The sequence below is a fragment of the Phoxinus phoxinus genome (genome assembly GCF_949152265.1).
Source record: "Phoxinus phoxinus genome assembly, chromosome: 9".
Classification (NCBI taxonomy): domain Eukaryota; kingdom Metazoa; phylum Chordata; class Actinopteri; order Cypriniformes; family Leuciscidae; genus Phoxinus; species Phoxinus phoxinus.
The window spans coordinates 24,265,607-24,293,518 of NC_136884.1; the positions used below are offsets into that span (position 1 = coordinate 24,265,607).

At 38.2% G+C, this 27,912-nt stretch overlaps 1 protein-coding gene across 1 annotated transcript; it reads right to left on the reverse strand.

Annotated features, from left to right (window-relative positions):
• Nucleotides 1–384: 384 nt before the first annotated feature.
• LOC307004506 (uncharacterized protein) lies at nucleotides 385–17,578 on the reverse strand (the record flags this gene model as incomplete). Its single annotated transcript, XM_079623826.1, has 16 exons — nucleotides 385–839; nucleotides 934–978; nucleotides 2,630–2,728; nucleotides 3,118–5,305; nucleotides 5,403–5,473; nucleotides 5,898–6,003; nucleotides 8,313–8,384; nucleotides 8,478–8,543; nucleotides 8,632–8,703; nucleotides 8,944–9,018; nucleotides 11,528–11,596; nucleotides 12,896–13,088; nucleotides 15,054–15,216; nucleotides 15,313–15,442; nucleotides 15,989–16,064; nucleotides 17,502–17,578. 16 exons carry the CDS (start codon nucleotides 17,576–17,578, stop codon nucleotides 589–591), a joined length of 3,753 nt encoding a protein of 1,250 aa, XP_079479952.1. The 3' UTR covers nucleotides 385–588.
• Between the last annotated feature and the right edge of the window lie 10,334 nt (nucleotides 17,579–27,912).

Genomic DNA, 27,912 nt, shown 5'->3' on the forward strand with positions numbered 1-27,912 from the left:
TATCTCTATTCTCTCAGAAGGTGTTTACAGTAAACTCATCTCTGTACCTCTATTCTCTCAGAAGGTGTTTACAGTAAACTCATCTCTGTACCTCTATTCTCTCAGAAGGTGTTTACAGTAAACTCGTCTCTGTATCTCTATTCTCTCAGAAGGTGTTTACAGTAAACTCGTCTCTGTACCTCTATTCACTCAGAAGGTGTTTATACAGTAAACTCGTCTCTGTATCTCTATTCTCTCAGAAGGTGTTTACAGTAAACTCGTCTCTGTACCTCTATTCTCTCAGAAGGTGTTTACAGTAAACTCATCTCTGTACCTCTATTCTCTCAGAAGGTGTTTACACAGTAAACTCGTGTCTGTAACTATTCCCACTGAGGTTGGCCCTAACATTCTGCTAAACATCTCCTTTTGTGTTCCACTGAAGATAGAAAGTCATACAGATTTGAAACAACATGAGGCTGAGGAAATGCTGACAGAATTGCCTTTTTTTGACAAACTACTGCTGCCATAAGTTCCTCACTATAGAATGAAAATAACAAAAACAGTAATAATCAAAATAGAACAACATCAAATAAGACACATGATGTAACTTTACTTGATTTGGCCTTTCCTTTTTAAAGTAATTCCACGATTTCTAACAAAATCTCTGATGTTTTGTGCACTGCGCCTAGCCAAAACATGATCTTCCGCGGTCTTACACTGCAGGCATTCAGTCAGTGTGGCCAGTTTCCCTTTGTTTATATGCGCCTTAAAATGTTTCATTACAGCGCTAACTTCCGCATTCGACCAGCACACTTTTTGTCCTCTCCGTGGGTTTTCAATTTTTGCCTCACTCTCATTCTCTGTACAGAAAAATTAATACGTTAGTGAGCTCTAACTATATGAGAGCTCATGTACTTACAATGATGGTCATGTTCTAATTTAAACCTCAGGTACCTTGCAAAACTTCAGTGGTTTCCTCAATGGGCATCTTCTGAACACCTGGAAGAAATCAGTTATATACTGATCAGGAAACTCGGATATAACAAACTTACAGAACTCAATGTTAACTGGTTATAAACCGGATATCTTAACATTTCAAACAACATATTCAAAATATTATTATAGAGATTAAATATTATTAGCCTGTTAAACAGCTGCATTTTAAAACTTAAACTTTAAAACAGTTTTTGGCGAACATGAAATTTATCAACTTATTGGTTGATCCTAATTTCAATAATATTCTGTTAGAAAAGTTGCACTATATGCAAAATATCTATGCATTTTATTTATGCCAATTATGTGTTAAAATTAGGGATGCAAATTATCGATTAATTCATTAATCATTAATTGATTGACCTTATCGATCGATTAACGATTAACTGATAAGCGGCTATTTTCCTGAGAATGTACATTTCTCACGGTATCAATAGTGTCTTTAACATAAAAAGCAAAATATTGCTTATATACTGAACAAAAATGCATGTTATATTGCTCAAATGATGTTTTATTGTAACAGTTGGGATACGGTACAGAATGGCATTTATGTAGTTTAACAAAATAAATTATGCACAGAAAATTAAAATACATAAAAAATAATTGTGCACTGGCTCACCTGTTGCAAACATTAAGCAACATAAAATAAATGTTAAATAAAAATCTATATGGGTAGGCTTAGCCTAAACTATATTAAGTCTACATAATAATCTATCTGGTAAACTTGAAAAACTTGAAACATTAGCAGCAATTATTGATGCTTGGTCTGAGAAAGGTAACAGTAAGATTACTAGACCTGGAAACTTCAAATATAGAACTGAAGGGATGTCAATTTTCACAAATTCCCATGATCGATCGTAATTTAAATTAATGATCAATTATGCGTCTGCTGCAGTGCATATGGCCAACAGCATGACCGGGTTTGCTCAAAACGCTATGTTACTCACCAAATGAATGAGAATGTTTTTTTAATCCAAATGAAGGGCTAGTAGGATTGTAAAATGTTTCGATGTGAATGATAATTAAATTAAATTAATTATTTAATAATCAAATATAATTGACGTGAATGCACAAGTGAACTTGAGTTACGTGCCATTCAGAATGACTCATGTTGTGGACGCGCTCTTCCTGGAACAACGCGACACGGCAACTAAACCCAAATACTTCACAATGTTTTATTACACTATTGTTCTCTTTATAATGTTATGTAATATGACAGTCCCAATAGTCATTATTAGTCGTGCATTGCCGTTTGAGCTGCGCGCGCTAAAGATCACGCTTCAACAATTCTTAACCAAATGCATCTAATATAGGCTATGAGATAAATCAGATATAGATACACATAATACACATAATAAACGTACACATAATAAACTATTACAACTTACATTTGCACAAAACAAAAGGCTGCGAATGCACACGCAAACTTATAGTCATGATGAAGGTGTAAAACAGTCCCAAACATAACTCCGGCGCGCTCGCTTGTGTTTCGCGGTTGAGCAGCACGCACGCGCATGAACCTGCTTAATCGATGATCGATAAGTTTGATCGATTAATGTATTATCGACAATTAATCGATAATCGATGAATCGTTTGCATCCCTAGTTAAAATAATAATAAACAAACAAACAAACATGTTCATAAACTTGACACATACCAAAATCACTGGAGACACCTGCAGCTCCAGCAGGAGCATCATCCTCAGACTCGCTCTCATCAGGATCACTGGCATCAGAATCCGTCAAACTGATCTCATCTTGAAGAAAAAGTGAAATTTAGAACATGAGAAACATATACATGTTTAACCTTTACTCAAAAGTAATTTGTGAAAAATGACTATTAGACTACAGCAGGGATAGGCAACTCCGGTCCTGAAGGGCCACTGTCCTGCAGAGTTTAGCTCCTAATTAAACACACCCGAACAAGGCAATCAATGTTTTCAGGATTACAAGATAGATACAGACAGGTGAGTTGTTATCAGGGCTGAAGCTAAACTCTGCAGGACAGTGGCCCTCCAGGACCGAAGTTGCCTATCCCTGCCCTACAGTGTATGGATTCATGGTACATCACATAATTCAGAGTTTCCTTAAACCTCCCTATGAGTGTAAAAGATCCACTGTACTGCCTACACTAGGATGGACATACCTTCAATCTCAATGTCATCAAGTGATTTGCCTTGAATATTAGGAAGACGGCCCTTTTCCATGGCTAGCAGTAACTTGGATATTTTCGCCAGCTGAGTAGTGGCTTCAGGCAGCCTGTAATAGTCGCGGTGGACGCGGATATCATGTCCTAAGAAATCTGCGACCTGATCCAATTCATTGTTTTTCAGGTTTAGGATTTGGGAGAGAGTAGCTACATGTTTGCGTAGATGAGTTGATCTTAGAAACTCTGGATTTTGAGCTCCACATTCACTTGCATAGACCCTAAGAGAGTCTGGGCCTCTGTAGTGACTTTGGCAGTTGGGTCTGGCAAACAAGAATCCATTAGTGTCCAGCACTCCACATTCACTTCTCTTGCTGACCAGCAGTGTCAAGGCATCAACCATATCAGGTGAGAGAAGAACCGCAACCTTTCTTCCCCTTTTTCCCCTGATCTCAACTCGACTAAAATAGCTGCAGAGTTTCTGTTCAAACTTGCTCAGGCCCATGGCAACATCATCATGGAGAGAAGTGCCATCCCTTTCTTTGAAGCCTTTGAGCGGCATTTTAGAGACCTCTCCTGCACGCCTGCGATTGAAAACAATGATTTTGGCGAGTGTTGCTTTGGCTAGTTCTGCATAGCTTTGAGGTGACCCAGTCTCTTTTAGTTTCTGAAATGCCATATGTGCAGTCTTCTCAAGGAACTGATGAAGGCACTGTACGTCCTGAGTGAAAGGTAGAGTTGATGGCTTGTTAAATTTCGCCTCATTCAGTGTGACTAAAGCACTGTGCGAGATCATCTCGGACCACTTTGAGGAGTAGAGCTTTTTAAAGGTATCTGTCGACGCGATCAGTTCCTTGTCCTCGGACATCAGTGCTCTGCAGTGAATGATTTCACAAATCTTATTCAAAGAATGCCCCAATTTCAGTGCAAGGCTTGGACAATGGTAGGAGTGACTCTCGTCGTCATAGCCAGACACCCTCTGGACCGCTACAATGAGTCTGTGAAAATTGGCAGGTTTCACAGCTTCTTCAAGACTGTATATAGAAAACTCTCTACGCAAAGTCAACAACAATCTTCCAATTTCTCTGAGTTTTTGACGAATGTACTCAAATTTGGTAGGGTCATGTCCATGTTTGTTAAAGAAAGACTGTGCAAGCTGAAGAATACTCAGGTCATTTTTGACGACAGCAGAAATTTCATCCTGCTTCATCACACTTAAGAGTTTCCAAACTCCTTGAGATATCTGCTGACTGATTGAAGACTCTGCCATTGTTGCAAGACCTAAAACCCTGGTTCTCCCTTGGTTTTCACTGTCAGACGCTGGTTTTGAGGAACATCTTTTCAAATGACGCCATAGATCTCTTCGTACAAACATCCCTTTGCAGTACATGCAATGCACAAAATGCTTTGAATCACGTTCTTTTTTTGGTGCTCGTTTTATTTTAAGGGCCCCCTCTCCACACTGTAAAACGTCTGTGTTATGCTGATAGTTGCCCTTGTTCCTGAGTTTTTGCAGCATTGCTTTACGTTCTTTCGAGTGCACAGGGAGTGACAAAGCCTGCCCAACTTCAACATCAGATATATGAGTTTTCAAATGGCGCGCTAACTTGGACTGAGGTTTCCCGCAGATGTAACAATAGTTCTTACTACTACTTGCTGAACAGGAGATCTTTGCTGATTGCTCACACTGATCTGTTTCAGCCATACTGTTTTCTCTCCCTTCCTCTCTCAAAGTTTCTGCCCTTTTTGCATTCAAAAGCTTCTCAGCACTGTCCTCTCTGTTGTGTGATCGGGGTGATGACATAACATCTTTTGACCTGCGTACCTCTGAACCTTGCTTTCTGGGAAGGTGGCATTCACCAGACTTGTCCGATTCACGGTCTCTCTCAACATCAGTCAACTGCTCCTCATGACAAAGCAAGCCAGACTCTTCATACACACATGCTGCTTCCCTCGCCTTTAAGATTGGTTTCCCTTTGTCCTCAGATAAATTCAGGGGGGTTACATCAGATCTCAGAGGTTCACTAAACTTAGAGGATGCAGCTCCCTGTATATCTGAGAGGAGTTCAGCTTGATCATATCTTGCTGGTCTTGTTGTCAGTTCAACTGAACTGTCTGACTGATTGTCTAACTCAGACTGTGGTATGTATTCCTCATCTGACAGCTCGTCTTCCTCTGAACTTATTTCCTATTGTCAATATATTTATGATTAATTTACAGCAGTAATAGAAAGTTTTAATTTATAAAACTTGGGAGCAAACATACAGAATCAAACATTCTCTTACCAATGATGATTGTTTTCCAGTCCATTCGTGAAACTTTGAATAACAGGACTTGTGCCAAAAACTGGAGCACACTATGAGAGAAATCATGTATCAGGACATGTTCAGCTGTTAACATTAGTATTGCATTTAGCTATTGAATCTCATGTTAAATTACTATTACCCCCTTATTCTTATTAATGTTTTTTAATGTTGTAATAGATCACAAAACTCAAGGTTTGGATCATATACGTTTTTTGGTAACGGATATGATAATTTTTCAGATCAGCAAAAATAAAATAAAAAATAAAAAGAGGTGTCTGTGCAAATGTAACTTTGCTTTCCATGTAGTACTTTAAGCACATTTTAAGTACTTCTACACCACAGCAAAAACGACAAGCCTAACCAATAATCTAATAATCACCTGCAAGAGTTATTAAATTTTGATCTTAAATCTTAAATGAATGATACTTAAATTAATTAAGATAGGTCATGCTGCAAAATAGATATCATACTAACATTTACATCTCAGGCCAATCCACTTCAGTGCCGCAACAGGTCCCACACATTCAGCACATCTGTCCATGCTTGATATTGCTGAAGTGACCACGTCATGCTTACAGACCTGTGAAGAAAAAAAATAGTGAATGTGAAATCATAGTAGAAAGGGAATATTCTAAAACATACATGTAAAACTACATTATTGTTTCATATATTTTTTTGGAGAAAGCGAAACTGTGGTCATATCATTAAAAAAAGACCACTAGCAATCATTAAAGAACATTTACATCACACAGTGCTTAAAAGGTATTGGTTGATATGCTGTAACACAAATTTTAGAGCAATCCTTATCTAATATTACTGAAAAGAGTTTAAATTAGGGCTGTCAAAAGATTAATCGTGATTAATCACATCCAAAATAAAAGTTTGTGTTTACATAATATATGTGTGTATACTGTGTAGAATGATTATGTATAAATACACACACATTCATATATTTAAGGAATAATTGCATTTATATACTGTATATACATTTATATAATTTATTATATATAAATATTTTACATATAAATAACCAATTTTTCTGAAATATATACATGATTGTGTGTGTTTTTATATATATATAAATAATTATACACAGTACACACACATATATTATGTCAACACAAACTTTTATTTTGGATGTGATTAATCGCGATTAATCTTTTGACAGCCCTAGTTTAAATAAATACTTTTGTAAACAGCTTTTTTTATAAAGTATACAGACGTACACTGAGGTGAAACTAAGGGCTCACTGTACTATACCTGTATTTTAGTAATCTTTTAAGACAACATAACCAAGCTGCACAGCATAGTTTTTGTTATCGTTTTAGAGCATTTTAATGAGTACAAGCACATACACACAGTATTATATCCCATAATAATACTGTGCAAACACATCTTTAATCACGCACCCCGGAAGAAGTTTTGTACATTTTAAAGTTAAATTCATAAATCTGGTCCACTTTGAGAGCAAAATTAAAGGACAAGTTCGGTATTTTACACTTTAAGCCCTATTTACAGATCGTATCTGATGAAATAGAACGGTTAAGTTTAAAATTTGGACACATGTTCCAGTCCCGAGAATTTTGGGTTTATTTCGCTTCCCCCCCACCCCCACACAATGGTTGTCTATGGCCACTGGAAGATTCCTTCCTAAAACACATTAAACTTTCGTTTACAAAGACGTGACACTCACCGAGTGGTCAGGGGTGTTCACTGATACGGGCCCAAAAAAAAAACGCTGAAAAAGATGCATTCCAACAGGTTTTATCGTAGTGTTTGTCCAACTCCATTGATTGTATTGAATGTGCTGTGTGAGGTACGTTATTCCTCCGCCGCTGCTTCTTCTGCTTCTTCTGTGTATTAAATGAAATGCCAGCGGTTTGCTTGCAATCGGCAAAGGTGCATTATCGCCACCAACTGGTGTCTATTATTCAAGCTCTCAACGGAAGAATCTGGGTGTGACGCGTTTGGCAAAATAGGTCCACAAACGCTAAATAAAACTAAAATTCTCGGGACAGGAGCATGTGTCCAAATTTTAATCTTAACCGTTCTATTTCATCAGATACGATCTGTAAACAGGGCTTTAAGTGTAAAATACCGAACTTGTCCTTTAAGAGCTCCAACTTGAAGACAAACAACAACAATAATAACAATAATACTTTTAGATTATTATTATTATTAGAACTATCCCTAAGACAGTAATATACTGCTATTGTAAATTTAAAAATAATATTTTATTATAAGTATATTATTTTGCAAAAGGACATTACAATACTTTTGTTTTAATATCCTCAGTTGCAAGAGTTAAACCATTAAGCTGTTTGGCGTATATATTGGAGTAAACCTGCATTTTCAAAACAGGTTGACAAACGCATCTCATTACAAATTTGGTGAAATACTGTAATCATCGGTCCACAAAAATGTAGGATATAATGTGAAAATAGAGTGTAACTGGTGCCCGTTTCATTCCCTAATGCAGATTAAACTTAAGGCACATGCAGAAATCAAGTTCACTGCATTCATTCCGTGAATTGAGACATGGAATACACCGGAACACAAAACTGATCACGCAAGCAAAGTGTGCTCTTCACTTTGAAACAGGGAGCGCAATCGAGTATTTACTTAATTAAATTTCAATCTTTCACGATTTGATATGGGCACTAACCCATATCGTGCTTTCGACTTTAATTCATTTGACAGATTCGTTGCCTGCAATGGCACAGAACACAATGTCAAATACATTTTATGTTATTATGAGAAGTGTAAAAATATTTTTTGGTTCATTCGGTTCAAACTGGGGCAGAACAAATTAGACTGTGGTGGGCCAGCAGAGTAAAGGCAATTAAAGGGAAACACTATGTAAATAATTGAACTAAAACATGTAAATACCTCCTTGACTCCTTCAGTAGGTGCACAAAAGCTTTGCTCCTCTTTTAACAAGTACTCTTTGACAGGTGGCATCTGAAAACATAATGAAAAAAGAAGGCTATTGTGGAGAAGATATACTACAACAAACTAGTATTTTCTAAAATGATGCAATGCTCTTTTTATTACCATCTCAACATCCTTCTCAACAGAGTCTTGACCTTCCAATGATAATCGGTCCTTCTCAGGAGTCACCTGGAAGTAAAGAAAAGAAAAAAGATGCTAAACAATACTACAGACAGGATTCAGGGATTATCCAAATAAAGCAGCATCACAGACATACCTTTTCCAGTCCTTCGGTGGATGCACAGACCCTTGATTCAATTAACACTGATTGATCACTGACAACTGTCAACTGAAAACATGAAATAAAAACAAGCTCACATTATGAATGAGGTACTCAAGCAAACGATAGCTAATATTGCCAGAACAAATTCCGGTATGATGGCACATTTTCAACAACTGGGTAATTATAGTGGGCAAAGTAATTCATAGGTTACAGCAGTGACTTGCACATTTAAAAGAGGATGAAATATGAACGTGGCAACGTGGCCATAACCATAACCATTTGATTTCCAGAAAGAAAAAATAATACCTTCTGTACGTCTCTGGCTTCTGACTGGGAATGAGTGTTCACTTTAAGAGTGGAGGGTTCAACCTCACGGAGTGTCTACAAAACATAAAATTAGACATTTGAAACACTGGTCTAAATATGTTAACAGCATAGGTCTCAAAAACGTCTTTGCTACATTTGTTCGTTCTTAGAGTTGGGAATCAAAAACGATTGGAAAAACTTAAGGATACTTAAGGTCAGGAATTGTATACTAGTTATAAAATTAAAATTTCAATTCCTCTTATCTATACCTATTTGTGCATTTTAAAGGGGTGGTTCAGGATTTTGGACATCGGACCTCATTTTCAAGTTAGCCTGGTTGTTATTCATCAGTGGAGACAGTTTTCAAAAAATTTCATCCAGTCCTTCCAGTTGCATAGTTCGCCGATGCTAGGCTAGCGCGAGTCAACGGTATAAGCTAGCCTGCCATTAAAAACAGTTTTACCCACTCCAAAGTACACCAAAAGCAAATAAATTATAACGGCAGACTGTCGATGTAAATGTCTGTTGAGAGAATAATGTTAGAAATCAAACTACCCATTCATTGCATTGCAATAGTTACACTTTGTTCCCTGTATTTATTAGCACAGTCTACAGCAGCGGCGGAGTGATATTAAGTTACCTAGGCAACCGAGAGAGTCTCCACATGACGCAAGTGTATTTACCTGCCGCTGACACTCATCACTACAGAAGCAGAGTATATTTCACTAAGAAATCAACATAGGACTATGGCCACGTTTGAAAGCCATGCCAATGTTTCAGACTTTGGAGACGAGGAATGTGTTTTATTCAACGAACCGTACATGTATGAGCCGGAATACACAGACGAAGAACTAATCGAGATAGATACTAAAAGGGCAGAAATTGAACTGTAACGTTATCTCCACTAACGCTGTCATTGTCATTCTATAAGTTATGAAAAGGGACTAGCTTAATAGATAGCTATAGTAGCCTAACAAAAGTTATTACCTGTTCATCTGCTGTTGGTGCATATGGAAAGACGGCTGGAACTGCATTCCTTGTCAGTGACTTATGAACGTTTCGATTATGGGGTTTTTCAAAGTCGTCTGGTCTAAAATAATCACTACAAATTCGCAACTTTAATAGTCTCTGCCGGTGTCTCGTTGTCCAAGCCAGCAGAAAGAAGCCACAGTTGGTTCCTTTCTGGATCTCTCAATGGAAATTTGTGGAAACTTTTTGCATGACCATCTATTTGGTTTATTTTTACAATTTCGAAATGCACAACGAATCACCATGTTGCCAATTCCTTAGTTTATAATCGAATGTCTTTCAATATCGTTGTTCATGGCTACTACTAGCTAGCTAGACGTCCTGTCTGTAGTGCGCGCGCTTCTGTTCTGTGTTTACTTTTCGGCGCAGTACTACTAACCGGAGCAAAGTAAAATTCCGCCGCTGCTGAGAAACTAGTTCCTGTAAATGTAATGCGATCATTGAGATGTAAGAGTACCGGACCGGTACTTTGATTTCTAACATTATTCTCTCAATAGACATTTACATCGACAGTCTGGCGTTATATTTTATTTGCTTTTGGTGTACTTTGGAGTGGGTAAAACTGCTTTTAATGGCAGGCTAGCACAGATACCGTTGACTCGCGCTAGCCTAGCATCGGCAAACTATAAAACTGGAAGGACTGGATGATTTTTTTTGAAAACTGTCTCCACTGATGAATAACAACCAGGCTAACTTGAAAATGAGGTCCGATGTCCAAAATCCTGAACCACCCCTTTAATATGACTTTGACTATTCAAGCGCTAGCCCCATGCGTTGTTTTCTGTGCTGCACACACATCCAAAGCGCACTCACAGAAAAAAGTGATCTAATGTTCATTTAAACCAAAGACTCATGCATTGCTCTGTGCTGCGCACGCATCCAAAACGACATGCTCAAAGAAATCCGCCTCATGCTGAATAATGCATGATGCTAAAAGTATTTTTCAAGTATCATTCCGCGTCTTTTTGCACTTGAACGGACAAATACACACAAAAATGTGTCAAAATATACAGTCAGTTTTGTCTTAAGTGAATGTAACCGTTGAAAAAGAAAATGCATGTGTATCAGTATATTGGGTCAGTGCAGCTCTTAAAGTGACAGCAGCCTAATATTCCTGCTGCCGTCTTTTTAATAACAGTAATCAAACAACAAAAGATAGAGAAAATTCAGTCGCTGTTTTTGACTGAATACGTTTGGTAACATTTCATTACAGTTTCTGTAGTATTTGTGCGATTGCTAATTTTTTATTAGTGATTACTTGTCTTTATTAATACTTGAAATGTATAATAGCTAGGCTAGTTGTTTATATGGTATTTTTAAACCATAGGGAATATTTCCTTGTGTAAGTGTTCTTTAGCCTGTGGATTTTTGTTTATGGGATTCAGCTACAATGAAATGTTTTAGAATCAGACTTGTAAATGTGAATGATATACAAGTTTTTTTTTTTTACCTTATTGGAATCAAAATGAGGAATCAATAGACATGCAGAATCGGAATAAATAATTCAAGCAATTACCAACCCTACTCATTCTCTTCCAGCACAACTCACACTTACCTTGTCTAGTCCCACAGTAAGAGCAGCACGATCATCACTGCCTGATGACAACTGGGTCTTATCGCTCATCTGAAAATATGAAAGAAAACGTTAGATACAGATAAAAGTTATAAAACATTCCTAATATATGAAATATATCAAAGGGATAATGTACAGTCAGCCAGTAATTCATGCAAAATAAACATGAACTGGATGACCAGGGTCCCTCATACACAGTTACTGACCAATAAATACTGTATGATAATATACAAATGATAACATACAAGTAAGATTACAAAATAGTTTAATTTCAAATTAATATTTCAATATTAGATAAATGCTTAAATGTTACCTTATGTAATGTTCATGACTTTTTATATGCATTATATTATGTGTTTGTGTGTGTTCATTATAGTATGTCAGTCAGGTTGTGTGTAGCTTTACATCTGTTTTATGAGGACATCATACGAACATGTTCGTGATGTTTGACTTGACTGGAGAATCTCAGTGTGTTGTGTGAGTTTGGCAGAATCCTGGTCTATGAGGACACAGTTTTATGAGGACATCATACGAACATGTTCCTGATGTTTGACTTGACTGGAGAATCTCAGTGTGTTGTGTAAGTTTGGCAGAATCCTGGTCTATGAGGACACAGTTTTATGAGGACATCATACGAACATGTTCCTGATGTTTGACTTGACTGGAGAATCTCAGTGTGTTGTGTAAGTTTGACAGAATCCTGGTCTATGAGGACACAGGTAACTAGATAGATTTGGACGGCACCCTGAGTTGAAGTGTGTGTATGAGAGTGATACGAGACACTGAGCCTGTGCTAGATGTACAGTAAGTGATCGTGACACTTCTTACACACACAATCATAATTCAGTGACTGATAACTGTGGCAAACAATCAGTTTCTGAGAAACACAGAAATCTGTTATATTCTTTAAGGACTAACTAAATTATTAAATTTACTTCTTGGATACCTTAGAGTTGCTGTATTTTGTTTGGGTCTCAACTGATTATTTTCAGTTATCATCTGAAACAAGTTTTAAAAAACAAATAAGAAACAAAATATTGTTTGACAAAAAATTACTATTGCAGAATTACTTATTGAAAGTCTATTTTAACTGAGTAGGCTACTTTTTTAACTACTTCTATTATGATTACATTTAATTTAACAAGTACAATTATGAGTTTTCAATATTGGCATGAGCTGTTATTGAGATGTCCTCATAAAACAGGTGTAAAGATACACACAAACTGACATACTGTAATCAACACACAAGTGATCTAATACATATAAAAATCCATTACATTTGACCTTTAATATTTTTAACCTTTGAAATAATCCAATAAATAAAAGTTGTTATTGTAAAGGTTTACATACCGTGCATCGCCATGGCCACTCAGAATCACCGTAATTATATGTGATCTCTTCACCAGCACAGATGCTTCTTATAGCAAATAAGCATAGGTGAGGTTTTCCATCCACACGGATCGTCTTCATCTTGCTGTTTGGGTTAATATCATCATCATTCACAAGTCTACCGAGAGAACAGTCATCTCGGGCAGCATCAACACTAAACAAATGAGAGTTCAACTATCAATAATGGAGTCGTATTCCTGTTAAAATGTTTTTGACATTAAAAACAGAATATCAAAGCTGAAAACCTAGGACATCAAATATTATATTATTTGTGTTCAATCATTTAATGCTCATTACCCAGTTTTGATAATACATAACTGATAATTATACCAAAATGTGCTCTAAATTATGCATTAAATCATCATTGACATGTCCACTTGCACATTTTGAATATAATTAAAAAATATACACTACTGCACAAAATTCTTAGGCATGTTAGTATTTTCACCCAAAACAAAAAATGGTTTTAAGCTAGTTATTCAAATATATTTTGCTGTAGTGTCAGTAGGAAATATCAGTTTACATTTACACAGATTTATTTTGCCATTAACTGTTATAATCCAGTGAGATTTTTGTATGCATAAGTCTGACAACTGGTATGAATTTGTCTGTGATTACATGAAGAAACAAACAAAAAACTGAGACAGACTAAATCCAGAAGAACTGCAGCAATGTCTCCAAGACGCTTGAAGAAACCTTCCTGCAAAGCTACAGTACTGTGAAAAGTTTTAGGCACTTGTGCAAAAGGGCTGTAAAGTCAGAAAGGATGCTTTCAAAAATAATGTCAAGAATTATTTTATTTATCAATTAACCTCTATTAAATAAATCAAATAAATATTTGGTGTGATAACACTGTGTTTAAAACAGCTTTCGTCCAGGTGCATAGGCTAGTTTTTCAGTTAGATTTACAGGAAGGTTTCTTCAAGCATCTTACAGACGTTGCCGCAGTTTCTTCATGTAGCCTAACCCCAGACAGACTCGATGATGGTGAGATCAGACCTCCGTGTGGAGCATCGGCTGTTGTCAGACTCCATGTGCATATAAAAAAAATCTCACTTGATTATAACAATTAATGGCAAAATTCATGTGTGGAAATGTAAAATGATATTTCCTAATGACAAATTACAGCAAAATATATAAATAACTGGCTTAAAACCTTTTTACAGGGTGAAAATAATAGACCCTTTTACTGTTTGTACACAATGATGACGTAGCAACGTATGCGCGCGCATATTGGCAACGGAAGTATGGCGAGAATCAGCAGAGTGTCAAGCATAGACAGTATATAAACAAGTGGGTGCTGCAGACGCGAGCATTTTTTATTATGTCTTTCGCTCCAATCAACACAGTTAATCGCCTGCAGCCACAGGCGCTGCCGGTTCTACTAAAAATGGCCGTGATCCTGTGGGAATCCTATAAAACTTAAAGGTAGGGTAGGTCAGAATTGTCTAAAAAAACTTTTATTCAAATTTGTTTAAACTGTCTTTATATACCAATACATGATTAAAATGCAAGTACTCTGAAATAGAGAGTATAAGAAACTGAGTGACTCTAGTGTATTTAATCTTCAATAAACACAGCTCATTAATTCCATTCACTCCCACCTAAACACGGGTGCGCGACTGCGCGCACGCCGGCAGAGCCAGTAATAGCGGCGGTAGTCATGGCGACGGAGAGTGACAGTCGTGCAAGCCAATCACTTGTTTCGTCCCGGTAGGAATTAATGAGCTGTTTTTTGAAGATTAAATACACTATAGTCACTCAATTTTTATACTCTCTTTTTCAAAGTACTTACAATTTAATTATGTATTGGTATAAAGACAGTTTAAGCCAATTTGAAAAAAAGTTCTTTAGACAATTCTTACCTACACAACCTTTAAGCCCCTTGGTGGAATATCGATTAGTGCAACCGTAAACGTAACAACCAGACATTTTTAAGCTGGGAAACCGTTTTGATAAACTTTAGGAGTTGCTAACACGTTAGAGCCAGTGGGGAACAACACCACTTCCGTTGCCAAAATGCGCGCGCAACTATTTGATCACGTGGGCTGTAAAGGGGTCTAAAGTGCCTAACACTTCTGCACAGTACTGTACATATACATTCAATACATGTACATACCAGAGGAGTTTTCCATCGTAACGAAACTCAAACAAGAATACTTTGAGGGCGTCATGATATATTCTTTGCCTCCGCTCACATTCTTCTTTGCTTATGAGGTCTCCTCTGTATTCCAGCAGGAAATCTCCTTTATCAAACTCAGTGCAACTGAACACACCTCTCCCTACACAACAACAGAGAATAAGTAAAATCATCACTGTAAATAGCATACAATGTATCTGACACAGCTTTATGAAACAAACTCACTTATTTAACTCACCTTTAGAATCATTGATAAATCTGCCATCAAGCCCTTCTTTGTCTTTTTTAAGAAGGGAAAACTGTATGGCCTCCTCCAGAGGCTTGGGCTTTCTCCTTCGCCGTTTCACTTCAGCCATTATCTGAGGTGTCTGCGGTAACAGAAAAAGACCCTCAATCATTCTGAATATTGCATTTCATTTGACATATTATTCAGCAAGTTTGTTTTCAGTAACGTTATAAACATTAAGAATGACAGTTCTATTGGTACAGAGTAGGCGTATATGTTATTACATTCAGGAGTAATAAGATAAATCTGTTTACAACAATAAATTTAAACAATCTCATTTAACAGCAGCATGTCAGGATACTGTACTGGGTGGTAGCAGCTATTAATATAATATAATATAATATATCCACCATCCCCCTCCCCTTCAACAGACGTCATGACAATGCATTATTAAAATGGATAGACTATTTTATGTGTTCAAAAAGTTGCAGTTACAATTCTATTGAAATCGAAAACAAGTTAAAACTGATAAACATAGCTGATTATCTTGTTGACAATCACTATGCTAGCGCCGTTAGCATCACGCGCTAGCTGCTTTCTGGCTCTAAAATGAGCAACGAAGATCTTGAAAGACATGCACAAACAAGCCAGACTGACCCACAAGCGATTAAAGAGCAGTATAACTTACCTTTCCAGTAGTTGCTTCAAACAGGTGCAATGGTTCAAACTCGGTCTTCTCGTGTGCAATTTCTATCCGGTCCAAACTGGAAATTAAAGTGACGCATCACTACACCTCTGATTACCATATTGATTAACTTATAATATAAACTTAAAAATAATATAAATACGTATTTAAATTAGCATCTATGATGTAGGCCTATGAGTAAACTGTGTGTTTATACGTATTATTAATTGCAAATAAACTAATGAGATAATAGTCAGTACATCACGTTTCTCTAAACTGACTGATAACTGCTTTCAACTTATTTTCATACTTTATTATATGATATTTAAGGAATGCGTTTCATTGAAGGATCACTATGCATCACATATTTGATTCACAATCGATAAATGATTGAGAATTATAATAATTACTTAGTATTTTGTATATTAACTCACGTGTATGCAGCATGGTATGCAGTCCATATGACATCTATGATGCAGTCAGTCAAGCAGCGCTTAATGAAGCTCCGCCCACCGGCGCCATTTTGTTTTCGCGATTTCCCGCCCACTTGTACCGATCTGTCCAATCACAGGCCTCAAAGCATACACTTGTGTAAAACATGCAAATGTTTTGATGACGCGGTGTAATACCAGGACCTGGCTCCGGGCGCGCACTCTCGAAATCAGGGATACACTGTGTATGGTAAAATTTCAGGTTTTTGTGGTATGTAAGGACATCGCGCCAAACTTTGAGAGGGAGCTTCTGGGACATAGTAGATGACGTTTACACTGTCGGAATTATGAGGACATGGTCCCTGTCCTCATAAACCCAAATGTCCCCGTAGTGCTGGTGCGTAGTCAGGTCAAAAGTCCTCGTAAACCACAAAAACAACACACACACACACACACACACACACACACACACACACACACACACACACACACACACACACACACACTCTCTCTCTCTCTCACACACTCTCTCTATCTCTCACACACACACTCTCTCTCTCTCACACACTCTCACTCTCTCTATCTCTCTCTCACACACACACACACACACACTCTCTCTCTCTCACACACACACTCTCACTATCTCACACACACACACACACACACTCTATCTCGCTCTCCCTCTCGCTCTCTCTCACACACTCACACACACACACACTCACACACACACACACACACACACACACACGTCACATCTGGATTTGCTTCCCTGGCTATTCACACCAATATCATCTCACATACCCTTTTCTCTAACTCTTCCCCCTTACCTTTTCTTCACATTCACACACACAGAAAAAGAGAGACATACTTACACATACAGTGAGAAAGCAAGAGAGAGAAACAAGCTAGGGTTAAATGAGTGAGAACTTTTTTTCAAGAAAATATTTTGCTTTACAGACAACTACAACAAGGGAGGAGACAACGTAGGAGAGATGCACAAAGGAAACAAAGGGAAATAGAGAAACTGAAAGACAAGATCATCGGTTGGAAACAAAGATATGAAAAGGTGAAGAAACGTAACATACGACTGCAGCGTGCAAATCTTGACAGCCCAGAAGTTAAAACACAAAAAGTTCTTCAAGGTCAGCGAGTCAACACCCATGTCAGAAAAACCATGAAATATCACTTTGCTGTTTTGGGAGCACTGAAACACAAATACAAAAGTTTTAGAGACACAAAGTCAAAACAAAGTCTTGCACAGCTGGTATCAGAGAAGGTGATCAAAAAATATAAATGCAAGACATATTGCAAGAAGCTCATCGGTTGTGATTCTCGAATCATCAGAAAAACAAAGCAAGTTCAAGAAACTGGCATACGGAAGGAGACTGTAAAATCTGTCAGACAATTTTTTCTCAGGGATGACGTCAGCAGACTGACTACAGGGAGGAAGAACACACTTACTCTCAAGAAGATTAAGAGACAGAGGAGGCTACTGTCTGATTCCTTGCTCAACCTCCACAAGAAATATGTATCTGAGCACCAACAAATTTCTTATGCTTTCTTCTGCCGTCAGAGACCATTTTGGGTGGTTCCACCAAATGAGAGAGACAGAGAGACATGCCAATGTAAGACACATGAAAACTTGCAGTTCATGGCTGACAAATTATACAAGCTTGGCATTTCAGACTCCAGAAACTTAGAGGAAATGTCCGACAGCACTGTCTGCAGCAGCTCCAAGACATGTGCGTATGGTGATTGTTTGGACTGCAAATTGTCAGCCTATCCCTTAAACAGGTCTTCAAGTAGGGTGGTGACTCTGAGCCAATGGTGCCAGGAGAAGGTGAACATCTCACTGCAAAGTGGAGAGACAAGAGTGAGTACAATCACTGTCAAAAAAGATACCCCAATACAGGAGGATGAGCTTGTGGCACAATTACAGGACCGACTCTTTAAATTCAGGAGACACATTTTTAATATTCGCTGGCAGTACAGCCAGTACAGGAATCTCAGAGAGAGCCTTACTGCCAAAGACTGCCTCATCCACATCGATTTCAGCGAGAACTATTCTTGTAAATACTCCAATGAAATCCAGTCAGTCCACTTTGGGGGGTCACATCAGCAGGCGACCCTCCACACTGGAGTGCTTTATCTGGCAAACCAGGCCCCCTTGCCCTTCTGCACCATCTCCCCCAGTAGAAGGCATGACCCACCAGCTATATGGGCTCATTTGGATCCTATTCCTAATTTCCTGAAAAAGGACCACGCTGATGTCCAAAACCTTCATTTTTTTAGTGATGGCCCTGCCACCCAATACAAAAACCGCTTAAACTTTTACATCATATCCACGGAGCCACACCAGAGGGGTTTCTCGACTGTGACATGGAACTTCTTTGAGGCAAGTCACGGGAAGGGTTCACCAGATGGAGTGGGGGCTGCACTAAAGAGAACAGCTGACACTTTAGTTCGTCAAGGTAAAGATATTCCTGATGCACAGAGCTTTTTCCAGCTGCTGAAGGACACAAGCAAGGTGAAACTCTACTATGTGAGTGAGAAAGAAGTTGAGAAGAAGGATGAAGGTTTAAAGCAAGTGCCCCTATTCACCATTAAAGGCACCATGAAAATGCATGAGGTCCTTAGCGTTTCTCCTGGCATTCTCAAATACAGGGACATAAGCTGTTTCTGTGGGGCTGCTGAGGGGGTGTTTGAGTGTCCATGCCACAGCCTATGAGGTTACTCTTGTAGCTATGGATGCAATCAATCAAACAGGTAAAGATTTTAGACCCAATGTCATAGAACAGCATCACACTGGGCAGTGGTGTGTTGTGGGATATGATGATGATCCCTACCCTGGCATCATCCTGCAGGTGGAGGAAAACAATGTGCAAGTCAAATGCATGCACCGCAACGGAGTGAACAAGTTTTTCTGGCCAAGCCCCAGAGATGATGTTAACTGGTACGGTGATGACCAGATCATATGCCTGATTCCAGAGCCCGTGGCACTAAATAAGCGTTCAGTTCAGATTGATCAGCGGTTCTGGGAGTTCGTTATGGGGCAGCTGGGCAAGTAAAAAAAAAGCAAAAAGGCACCATGAAATGGAAAATGGGGACAGTTCAAAGTTTTCCCCTCTTAGTCATTGTCTAAACTGCCTTTGTCCAATTGTGACTGTTTTATGTCATGGTATTGTACTTACTAGGTAATGTACTTTGTTGTACATTTTAGTTGTTTTCTAATTAAATTAAAATGTTAATTTAAAATGTTGTTTATGATATTTTTCTAACTGATTTCAGTTCTTATGAAATGAGTCATTTGTATATGTTATGTATGCCACTGGTGATGTGTTGTGTCACTGGTGTTACTGTGTTTTTTTTTCTTTCACATTAAATAAAATCTGTCATATGTGACATAATGATCATTTTAAATTCATTGATTTCTGCTACAGTTAAGAGTTAAGCTTTAAAGGATTGTATCATTTCTTGTTTAAAACCTTTTTTTCAAATATTTTCATTGTTATAGCAAATACCTGGTTGCGCAATTGAACTAACATCATTCAGTCACACTTTTAACAAACCTGATTAAAATAAATAAAACATAATCTCCGTATTAGTTAGATTATCATTAATTTTCTGTACCTCTAAATGCATTTACTGAAAAAAAAGTAAAAAAAATATTTTATAAACACCTTTAATATCGCTAAAGAAGTAAGGTAACACCAGTGACAAAAAAATGGTGTATGCGGTCTTTTAATCCATGCACACAAAAAATTAAAAATCATTAAGCTGTCATTTATGTGTACTCATAAAGTCAAAAGGTAATCTAATAATGTGGTCTAAGTTTAAATGTTAGAAAAATAAATACATTTTAAGAGATCTTGCCATACCAAATGTGGACGTTTCTTTAGAATGACCCTTTTATGTATTATATTTAAAGAGGTTTCACACACACTTTCAGTTGAAGTGTTCAATCCATTTGTTTCAACTGGTTTTGTAGAATTTTAACACGTTTGAGTAGTGTGTTTGTCAACAATCTGGCATTAGGCTATCTAAACATGAACTATCGACGAAACGCGTTCTTGCCAACTAAACGAATGCAAGTGAGCAGCAGATACAGAGTGCTTATTCACGATTCACCTCGTTTTATTTGAAAACGAGCCTGGTGAATTCAACCAGGCATTCTGTTTGAAGCAAGACTCAATCATTTGTTACAGTTTTTTTTTGTGATTTGTATGGATGACACACAGCGACATCAGTATTATCAGCTGTATAATGCGGTTTTACCCTGAAATCTTGTTTAATTTCGAGAGAGACCCGGCGTGCGCAGTGCAGGGAGACTAAATAAACTAAAATAAAAGAGATCCAGCGCGAGAGAGAAGCAAAGAAAAACGCATCTTAATTTATGTTGCTTTGAAATATTTTCGTTTTGTAGACTAGCCTACTGTTTTAATTGTTTATTTAGCTGCAATTTCTTTGGCAATACAGATTTAAAATGTTGCAAGAATAAGATTCTGTTTCTTACTTAATAAACTCTAATAAACTCTTAACTCGATGCAACCCTGTTTTAAATAAATAAACTGCCCCCGACACTTTATTTAAACCTTGAAATTTCCAGGATCTGTTTTTAAAAATGTCTTCCTTTGCTATGGCGGGTATCAATGTCAGTCATCTCAATTTCGTGAATGATTCACAAAACAATAATTTAGCAGATTAAAGACTAGCTTCATCATTTTAATTTTCTGACGCGATCGGCTGATAATCTTCCTTCATCAGTTTTGTCGTCTGTGCAGCGGCTCTACTGGAATGCAGCAAATTTATGTTGTAATGTGCCATTGATAATTAAACAAAACGCTTGACTTTAATAAACAGTTAGGCTACCTATCTAAGCATCAAGAGTGGTAAAACATTTAACGCTGTCAGCCAAAGCTAATGAGATTCGATCTCGGGTCGCTTGAAGTTCCATGAAGCTCGTGCTGTTGCGTTGTCCACTGCGCTATCATCGGACCGCTGTTAAGATCACGTCTTATGCTCTTCCAAAGCCTCATTCATGTAGCCTAATATTTTTCTATTGCAATGTTTTGTGTTGAAATGTTTGTTATTTATTAAATGTAATAGGCCTACATTTAATTTCAGTCTTGTGATTATATGAATTCATTTAACTACATGTTTAACTTGAATTGATCTGTTTTACCACATTTCAATCACTCTCAATAAACCGCGGCGCGGCGGCAGATTACGCAATAGAGAAAATAAACTGACACTTTTCAAAGTCTGCGATTGTAGCACCTCTTAGCGGTCAAAGGCAGCAAATACACCCCCGCAATTTTACCGCCGCGGGTCATTCTGGTTGAGTACCATCTGTAAGACCTTTTTCTGTCATGCATAACAGCCCATATACGAACGCACCCACCCACATATACACTTGCGTGCACACACACACCACTCACCTCACTACACCCCCCACACACAAACAAACAAACACACACACAACCTTTAACACAGAGCTTGGATTAGATACACTCATGGGTCTTGATAAAGTCCTGTGGCAGCAAAATAGTGATGATGCAGGGAGGGGTGAGGGGCAGAATAGGGATGGAGAGGATGAGGGTTGGGTGGAATAGTGGTGATGGGAGGAGGGAGAGGTAGAACAATGTTGGGGGAGGAGAAAGGAGGGGTAGAATAGGGATGGGGAGAGAACCCAGTGCAACATACACTTAACCCAGATCCGAGAGGACACTGAAGTTTTCACCCTTGCAGTAACCTTGCAACATTGCCCCTACAAACATGCACACTTACAACTGAAAGCCCAAGACTATTTTATTAGTTTGAAAACAAGGCTTATGATCACTGAGACTTAAGTAGCTTTGCAGAGCATGCACTTCTTGACCCAAACATTCACACTATTTTTTTCTTCTGATTTTCAAGGCCCATGGTGAGACTCTGACTGCAGCCATGGAGGGGATGCAACTTGGCCTGTTGATAGGCTATGAAGGTGAAAACCAGGATGCATTTCCACGTGAGGTCTTCAATGTGGCAGTTGTGGTTGAGGAGACTGTTGTGCTTCACAACTTTAAGGATGTGCCATCCAGCTTTGCCATGCTTTTGGGGATCATCTACTGCGTTAACCTTGAGTATCCACGAGCCATGAAGTATTCCTTTGAGTTCCTTCAGAGGGTAGTGATGAAGATCAAACCAGATCAAGCCTCTGCCAGAGTCCACGGCATCCGAAACAAGCTCCTGAGGTACAATTTGTAAACCGTGACCCACCCGAGAATACGATTGGAATTAATTTTTTCCCTTTGTTTCTGTTGACATGTATCAAGTCTCAAATATTTGAAAAGAACCAGCTGCAGTCTGAAGTTTTAGTTTGTTTGTGTTTGGGGTTCAGCGCAGCTTGTCAGCTGTCAGCAAGTCAGCTGGATCTGTGAGATTAATGTTAAAACCTGTTCAATATTTCAGTGTTGTGTAAGGAAAAAAGCTAATGTGTTTAAAGGAAAGTATTTTCTATTGGGTGAATGTGAATAGTGCTGTATTGGCTGAACATTGGTTTTAATAAAAAAAATGTTTTGTACAAATGATGTTTTATTAACAAGGTTCGGGAGGAACACGTTCTAATGATCAAGCAATCAAGTAACTCCAACCAGCTGTCATCAATCAGTAATCAACAGATCCACTCAATCAGCATGAGTAAAGCCTATAAATATTCACAGTCAACTCACCCTTATTCCTCGACAGTTTTCAGCATCCCTCCACCACCCCATCTCCTCACACTTGCATGGCTATCTTCCTAACCAGAGACGGGGGGAGTACTCTGGGTTCGGGCCCAAATTCCGAGCTCGGAGCCCTCCCCCCGGACAGCACGCCAAATACGCATAACCATTTACTCTCTGATCATTCGTAAGTGTGAACTCGTGAAACACACACACATTACACACACTCACACACAAACAATCAAACACCATACAAACACAAACAAACACACACCACACCCACAAATAAACACCACACCCACAAACAAACACACACCACACACACACACACCACACACAAACAAACACCACACACAAACAAACACCACACACACAAACACACATTACACACACACACACACACACACACACACACACACACACACACAAACAATCAAACACATACACACGCAAACAAACACACACCACAAACAAACACACACCACACCCACAAACAAACACCACACGCAAAAACAACACAAACACACACACACCACACACATACATACATACAAACACACACACAGAAACAGGGTTCATCACAGATTAAGACGATTAATGATTTATAAAAGTATAAATATTGAAATTTAAAATTTAAATGAATCTTTGTGCTGATTAAAATATAACTGATATTAAACTCACCAAAGCTTGTCAGCTGTCAGCAAGTCAGCTGGATCTGTGAGATTAATGTTAAAACCTGTTCAATATTTCAGTGTTGTGTAAGGAAAAAAGCTAATGTGTTTAAAGGAAAGTATTTTCTATTGGGTGAATATAAATAGTGTTATATTGGCTTAACATTGGTTTTAATAAAATGAAATAAATGTTTTGTACACACAAACACACACACACAAAGAAACAAGCACACCACAAACACACACACCCACAAACAAACACACCACAAACACCACACATACACATACATACAAACACATACCACAAACAAACACACATACACATACATACATACAAACACACATACAAATACATACAAACACACACCACAAACAAACACACACCGAAACAGGGTTCATCACAGATTAAGACGATTAATGATTTATAAAAGTAAAATTTAAATGAATCTTTGTGCTGATTAAAATATAAAACAGTTGAAACTGATATTAAACTTACCAGAGACAAAGAGTGTTGTGTAAGGAAAAAAGCTAATTTGTTTAATGGAAAGTATTTTCTATTGGGTGAATATGAATAGTGTTGTATTGGCTGTATTGGCTTAACATTGGTTTTAATAAAAAAAAAAGTTTTGTACACAAATGTGTGTGTGTTTATAATTAATTGTTAAGTTAAAACAAGAAATTATTTTAGATCATCTTAACTTGATACCCTAATTCAAAGGCATTACTTAATTGAAATTACTAAATTGAACCCACTAATGGGGATAAGTGAACAGAATGCTCATTAATTGAACTTGCATAGCAAAGTTGAAACAACAATAATTGTTTAGTCATGTTGACTCGCAGAAGGCAATTCACAGCTTAACAAGACTCAAAATAATGAGTTGAAACAATTCATTAATCCATTTTGTTTTTACTTGAAATTTTGAGGCAGCTGCTTAACTTATGCTTTTTAGTATAACAAAGTAGATATTTTTTACAGTGAAGCCTATAGCAGCTAGGCAGCCTATAAATCGTTAAACACCTCAGTAACACTACACTAGAGTAAAAATATAATTGATTATCATATGTTACTTCGAATGTTTACAATTGTTATGACGTTATGAAATGAGATTGGAGTAAAAACATGCGTTTTGCTTTTCAAACAGACAGCGCGACAGACTCAAACAGACAGCGCGTGTAAGAGAACATTTACTGAAGCGATGGAGCCGCTGAATGTGAAGTTTATGCAACAATAACACTAACTAATATAATTCAGAATTATTTCTTACCTTAAAATCTTTGTCTTCAAATCGCGTTCTTCTTCTTCTGATGCAAATCCAATAAGCTCGCGCGCGTCTTCCAAACTCGGCAAGCAAACAGCAGAGGACTGATGAGGTTAGGTGCATTGTTTTTGAGGTAATGAGTGCGATTTGCATGTCTATATACTTTGCGCGTGTGGGTGTGGTCACATTAAAAATAATGAGCAAGGGTTTGAGAAACTAGATATCTTGTTGGTTTTATACAAATTACTTAAACAGAGAATATTTGTTTTCTTTTTGAATCAGGTCATTTAAAACTACACACTTAAATGATTATAAATATATAGAGCTCATAAATGTGTGATAAGTATTCGCTGAGTTTTGTTTATGTTTAGGGACGTGCTCAAGAAAAAAAAGTTCACGAGATGGAGAGGCAGAAAGCACACCCTGTTTATTTTCTTTATTTTACAAAAGGACGTTTTGTTTAGATTGTAAGTGGACACATACAAAAGTAGACATCTCACAGATCCTTTTTTCATATTTATTAAGTCTGTATGACCATACATGACCGAGTATTTTAAGTCTATGTTGCTGCTATGTTAAAAAAACCCCCAGAGGGTTAAGGCTCAACACGAAGAAAAGCGTGTTGGAACCAGCTCAGAAAACGATGTTTCTGGGCGTGGTATGGGATTCGGTTACGATGCGGGCACATATGTCTCCCGCACGTGTCGAATCAATCCTGGACATGATGTCTGGGATAAAGCTAGGCCAGGCCATCACTGTAAAGCAATTTCAAAGACTGCTGGGCCTCATGGCAGCGGCATCCAACATAATTCCTTTGGGCCTTCTACACATGAGGCCCCTTCAGTGGTGGCTGAAAACTAAAGGGTTTTCCCCGAGGGGGAATCCATTCCGTATAATCAGGGTTACGCGCAGATGCCTTCGTTCCCTATCAATATGGAAGAAACCTTGGTTCCTGTCCCAAGTGTCAGTGTTAGGAGCGGCATGTCGCCGGAAATCCGTTTCGACGGACGCCTCCCTCACTGGCTGGGGCGCGGTCATGGACGGCCGCTTTGCCAGGGGTCTGTGGCAGGACCATCATCTTTCTTGGCATATAAAGTGCCTAGAAATGTTGGCTGTGTTCAGGGCTCTGAGGAGCTTGCTCCCAGACATCAAGGGTTACCACGTCCTGATACATTCAGACAATACATCAGTGGTAGCTTATCTGAACCGACAAGGGGGACTCAGATCGCGCCCTCTATCCAGACTGGCGCATCAGATTATCCTATGGTCCCAGGGGAAAATATTATCTATCAGAGCAATATATATCCGGTTCAGAATCAGGGAGCAGACATCCTGTCCGGTTAGAGCCTTGAGTGTTTACCTTGAGAGGTCCTCTTCTTGGAGGAGGTCGGACCAACTGTTAGTGTGTTTTGGGTCACCTAAAAAGGGGCTCCCGGCATCCAAACAAACTGTGAGCAATTGAATTGTTCAGGTTATTACTTCGGCCTACAAGCTGAGCAATTTGCCTTCACCTTTGGCCGTAAGGGCTCAAACTGTGCACACAAACTGTGGCCGTAAGGGATTAAACTGTGCACACACCCCAACCTCAGACTGTCTGACACCGACCAGGGGTATTCCGTGCCGGCATGCAGAGAGCAGGGGAAGTATGCCGCCTTCTGCCACAGCATCTATTAGAAACTGTCATCCCGAACTCCTGTTCACTTCTCCCACTCCGAATCTTTTTGAGTCGCTGATGATGCAGAGTCGGGGGTGGCCAGATCGGTATGGTTTCTTGCTGTTCCGTGCCGTGGTACCGCAGCACCTCTACGAAGAGTGGGCATCCACAACAAACTGGGATGGTTCGAGAGGCAAACGTGGACTGCCTGTGAACACAAGGCACTTTATAACGACTTCAGTTGCCCTGAGATTCCCCCCTGGCTAGCAGTGACGGCTAGTGGATCAAGGACAGGGTGAACCAATTTCTACGCTCCCTGAGGAATACTGTTGCCCACCGATGTCTACAATATTAGATATTGTAGTCATCTCTATTTTAAAATTTCAATTCAAAACTTTTTTTCTATTTGGTTTAAAATGTATTTGTACATTTAGTTAAATTGAACAAATTATGTTGTAGCTACTATTTTAATTTATTATTTTCTCTGTTTAAAAGTTTGTTATATTCTTCTGTTTGTTTATTTTTTTAATATCTGGCTATTTACGGTCTCCTTATTGTCAAAATTATTTGTCGAAAAAATAAAAAAGTGTTTTTACAAGATCGTGTGTGCTGTTGTTGTTTTTTATTATTATTATGCAGATGTAAATTCAGTCATTCTGTTGAATAAAAATTTCCCCTAATGTAAAATGGAAATGCATGGTAATTTTATAAATATAAAATATAGGCTAATAATAAAGTTTTAGAACTGTAGACAAATCTCTTAAAGTTAATAATATATTAAAAAGTAGCCCATGTTTGTCCGGGAGAGAGAAGCTGTAATGATGTGGAGGACGCAGAAGAATCCATTTGCAGCTTTATTAGAATAGTCAACAGGCCGGGTAAATCAGGACCACAGAACGACGGGGATAATCACAGAGCAGAAGTAGTTAACAGGCAAGGGTCGAGGCAGGCGGCAGGAATCACAGTCCAATGAACAATCCGGGTCGAGACAGGCAGCAGAGCAATCAGAGGTCGATATAACAGTCCGAGTCAAGGTAGGCAGCAGAAGAATCAGAAGTCGATATAAACAATCCAAGGTCAGTAACAGTTCAGCAAATACAGGTTAAACCGCTCAGAAATTGTACGCCGGGGCAATGCAATACTTCGCAATAACTTATAACTTTAACTTTATTGTCCCCCATGGGGAAATTCTTTTCCACAGTACTGCA